This window comes from Odontomachus brunneus, unplaced genomic scaffold (genome assembly GCF_010583005.1).
Source record: "Odontomachus brunneus isolate Ranch 3 - 2012 unplaced genomic scaffold, Obru_v1 Obru_scaffold_021, whole genome shotgun sequence".
NCBI classification, from domain to species: domain Eukaryota; kingdom Metazoa; phylum Arthropoda; class Insecta; order Hymenoptera; family Formicidae; genus Odontomachus; species Odontomachus brunneus.
In genome coordinates this window covers 1207466-1212033 of record NW_022639471.1, presented here as the reverse complement: position 1 = coordinate 1212033, position 4568 = coordinate 1207466, and the positions used below count along the sequence as shown (strand labels likewise).

At 45.0% G+C, this 4568-nt stretch overlaps 2 protein-coding genes across 6 annotated transcripts in view; one reads left to right on the top strand and one right to left on the bottom strand.

The window, feature by feature from the left end:
• Positions 1–203: 203 nt before the first annotated feature.
• Positions 204–4568, top strand: part of LOC116842134 (ATPase family AAA domain-containing protein 1-B-like) — a 188467-nt gene continuing 184102 nt past the window's right edge. Inside the window, 1 exon segment of the mRNA XM_032810887.1 lies at positions 204–587. The gene's annotated coding sequence lies outside the window, so the exon portion shown is untranslated.
• The window catches only part of LOC116842132 (synaptic vesicle glycoprotein 2B-like), a 16880-nt gene continuing 15615 nt past the window's right edge, over positions 3304–4568 (bottom strand). For all 5 annotated transcript variants that reach the window (XM_032810883.1, XM_032810879.1, XM_032810881.1 and 2 more), the window contains 2 exons: positions 4152–4279; positions 3304–3608 (listed from right to left, as the gene is read on the bottom strand). In XM_032810883.1, coding sequence (XP_032666774.1) covers positions 3523–3608; positions 4152–4279 — 214 coding nt within the window. In that variant the 3' untranslated portion in view covers positions 3304–3522. The remainder of the gene's footprint in view (positions 3609–4151; positions 4280–4568) is intronic.

Below are 4568 nucleotides of genomic sequence, written 5' to 3'. Positions count from 1 at the left end.
CGGTGCGGACTGACTGTCGTCACTTTGGACGGCATTATATCTAACAAATGGTCGAGTCGTTGCGATCAGTGATTTCGGGCGAGCGGCGAACATCGGATCGATCATCTTGATAGTTCGAGAATTGCAAGCGCTACGAGATGCGTGCCTAAGTTCAGAGTGTAGAGCCGGCCAATATGGCGCGATCAAACAGCTGCGAGTTTCTCGCGATTCGCGCGCGAGTTATCGGGAGTGACGAGCGCCACGCGTTTCTTGCAAGGATGCGTCGTTAAGCAGTTACCAGAAACCGCGACGAACGTCGTAGTCGTCAGGAGTTGACGCAGCGGATTCGTGCGATCGTCGCGCGATGACCGTTACGAGTCACCGTGTTTTCGGACCACCAGCGGAATGATCTCGCGAATCGACGAATCGTCATCGGGAGTGCCGTGAGTGAATCCGCGCGTGTTTCGTGACGAAACGTTATGAAGTAGCCGCCGTGAGTCTCGGGGATCGAGAGGAATCGAGAGGGATCATCGGGTGTTCGTCAGGTTACGGCGTAGTTCGGGATTCATCTCGCCGTGTCTTGTGCTTTCGAACCCGGCAAAGTCAGAGTGAGTACCAGAGATTGCAGAGGTTAGCAGTATTTCTGAGATTTTGGCATGTCGAGTCGCACAGTGCGAATTCAGTTGCCTATTCTTTGCAGCTGAACTGCTTGCATTAGTGTTTTCTTTCTCTCTTTTTTACATTACGGCATAATTATATACTTATTTCTTTTTAAACTCCGAAATTTGCAGTAGTTCAGCTGCAAAGAATAGACTGTGTTCAACACAATGATGCGCATTCGAGCTCTGGCTAGCAAGCGTTTTTCTCCTTCCACTCATACACACAGCCGCTTTCTCTATTCGTGTGACGATGCTCGTTACATGGATAGACAGAGCGATTTGTATGTGTGAGTGGAGGAAGAAAAACGTTTGCTAGCCTGGGCTCGAACGCACATTGCTGATTGAACTTCGGGCAACCGCGGTGCAAGACGATTGTATTGTTTCATATCACGAGTCAAAACAAATGATCGAACAGATCGAAGCTTCCTTTCGTGGGTGAGATTAGTCTCAGACAACATTACTACTACTATCATCATCGCTCAGACGAGATATTATTAAAGACTGACGACGGTTAACAATAGTTAGAGTGATTGTTAACATTTCAATGGTTAGTTTGCAATTCAATATTAATTTTGTTGGTTATATGTGGGCAGTAATTTAACCACAGAAATATTAAGGCAGAATCCTCGTGTGTTTATATGAACTGTCGGTATAGTCGGTAATGTTAATTTGCCAATTACCGGCGAACCATTTGATAATTCGAGGACAGTGACATTATCAGCGTAGCATTTATTTCGTGATATTTATCATTTGTCCATTATATCAGTGCATTAATTACCCAAATGTTATCAGCAGCGGAATATCGCAATACATCCCATAAATAAATAAAATACTATGTACATATTTTATAAACGAATAAAATATAGTAATATTTCAAAAATGAATGAAATATCGAGTTCACACGCGTGTGATCACAAGTGATAATCACGAGAGTTTGTCAACAGTTTTCAATAATATCTCGTCGTTATATATGAGACAAAAGAGCGTTTATCTTTTGTAAACGAATGGTCGCATTCGACGTTTCCTCGAAGCAATTTTATAACGTATTAACGCCCCAATTCCATTTTACGTATCCTACACGCGCTCCATGATCACAGCTGCAATTAGCATTCTAATCTAAATCCCTCCGGGTAGGCCCCTATTCGTTGCAATTAACACGTTGTTTTCTGGATATTGTAATTTCCGAAATTTCGGCTTTCCTAAGGCGACGCCTGGCATCCGTATAAGCCGGGAACGTATGGAAAGCCCTTAATCCCAGCGAAGCATTAAGCATTCTTCAAGCCGCGCGTTATCCCGCCGAGCCCCGAAAGGGTTAAGTGACGAATAACTGTACACGGCTTACCTTAATTCCGCGGCGGTGGCCTTATAGTATATCGCGCGATTGTGCCCAAAACCGGGAAAATCCGCCAGCCCTCGCGCACGTACGTTCTCATACGTACATACGTTACATGCGTGCAAGTTCGGATGTTTATGCTGCGGGCAAAAGCAAGGCGCAACGGAAGTAACTCTTGCAGTGGCAATAAGCATGCGCTATGGTTCCCTCATGCATATTCGGCAAAGGTAAACTTTACTGCGAATTTGCCCGGCGGCTTCGCGGGCGGTAGTTTGCGCGCAACTAGCTAATTAACTATCGCGGCAAATAACTTTCGATAACCCCGATTACGCGCGAAGGGTGGTCTCGGCTTACGCGACACGTGTAATCAACCTGTCGAGCTACCCACCGCGAGGCAAGGTGGTGCTCGCGTTTGGTTTCGGATTTAGGCGCCATGGGAAGTCGGAGGGAGCGAGAGAGCAAGGGAAAAGGGCGTCTCTTTCTCTCTCTCTCTCGCTTTTTCGCATCCTCTCTTTCTCTTCCTTTCTCTCGTTATCGTTGGGCGGCGACGGGGAAAATTTTGAATAATTCCGAACGATTCGGAAAGTGCAAAACGCTTTCCAATTCAAATGCGACTTTCTCGATTCTGTCCGTGGGCGAAACTAAAAGCAGCTCTCGTCCCCCGCTAAGAGGATGTAAAGCCTGAAAATAGAAAAGCGCGAGAGAACGGCCTCGCGCGATGTAAAATGCAGATAAAATAAGAACGTTGGTTACTGCCGGTGCTCTAGGAACGTAATCCAATTACAGCGCGCCGTTCAAACAATAGAGGGGCTCTGGGGCAGTTTAATAAAAGAAATCTGAAAATAGAAAGAAACACGAGTGAAATCTGCTCGGCCGACTCGATCTTTCTTGTCGCGTTTTCTTCCCCCCGTCGTCCCTCTGCAGCAGGAGTAACAACGCAGTGACACTTTAAGAAACACGTTGCCAAGTGCATTCTAATGTGCATACAAACGAGAACGGCTGTTAAGGACGCTTGTCGGAATTAAGGAGACCATCCGGCAAAACGGTATTTTCCCCGTCGTAAGGAATAACGTTACAACCGCGCCTGTTTCTCGTGATTGCCGATGCTGCGAGCGTTTACGATTGCCGTCGTCGTGTCTCGCAGTGTCGGGGAAAGATTTCTCTACGCAGCTTACACGGAGCGTTTACGCAACGCTCGGAATTGCTCGTTTCACCGTACGTCGTGAATTATTGTCGTTACGTTGCTCGGGTAAAAAGTGTCGTGTAGAGACGATCTAGAAGGGTAGAAAAGTGAGAAGGAGAGAAAGAGGGAAAAAACATGGTGTCACGGAGTTCTATAAAAATTATATCACGTCCACTTCCTCGTCGTGAGGATGCAGAGGCGTGTACTTTTATTTACCACTGAATCTCGTGTTACATGTTTTCCTATGACGGCGTAAGCTCCTTTAGAAAAGTATCACAGCCCAACCGCGAGAGCGTTATCGAGCAGCTATTCGCTTAATTAAATTTTTACAATCCTAAGCGCACACTCCGATTCCCAGCGCTTCCCTCTTAAACTTTCGACGTGCTAGCTTGTGCGAGTTTCTTCGGCGAGTCCTTCACGGGTTGCGGGAAGAATAGCGATAGACAGAAGCATACTGCGGAAAAGAACACATAAAGGATCAAATATTGAAAAAAAATCCATATTAGAGAAAAATTCCACGTTCGCTACCACGATTTATTTGAAGGACTCTCCACACAGCCACTTCATATCTTTCCACTTTTTCTCTTACGTAATTGTATAAAATACACTTAGATCTGTATTAGAAAAAAAATACTCGATGAGTACTAATAACATATTTCTGTTTGCACAAATATAAAATATTTTTCAAATCAGAAAATATACATCTCTGAAAACTTGGAAAAAAAATCGATTATTTTTATTCTATTTAAATAAAAGAATTTGATTTGAGTGAACATGTTATATATTTGTGATAAAATTCGAGATCGAGATATGACATTAGTATCCAATAATCAGTATAAATATTTCTTATAATGAATAATCGGAATAAGTATTTCTTATTTTTTCTCTCAGTGTAGCGAACGTGTTGAAGTATTCAATCGTCACACGTGTCTCGCGTTTCTTCGTTTGCGCGCGCGAAGGAATGAAACAGCGGCACGTGGTGTCGCGCTAATCATACCGGTGAAGAGACAGCCGAGCCCGGTAAAAGCGACGATGCACTCGATGCCCAAGAGTGCGGAAAAAATCAAATTCCCCACAATAGCGGCGATATTCCCAATCGTCGCGAGGACGCTGCTGCTGGTTGCCCTGCAAAAGATTCATTTCGTCGGATGTATTTATTTCGGCTCGCGTTTCGTATTCCCCCTTTCTCACGCGTTAACAACGTATCCGACGATAAAAAGGACGAGTGGGAAATTGATCTCTCGATAAAATCCGAGACCGAGATACACGTTCGCTCTCTTTCTCGCGACCGAGCGCTCCACGTCGTTGCACATGGTACAATTAATTTCCAGGTTACGAGGGAGGAACACGAGAGAACGAGAGAGAGAGAGAGAGAGAGAGAGAGAGAGAGAGAGAGAGAGAGAGAGAGAAAGAG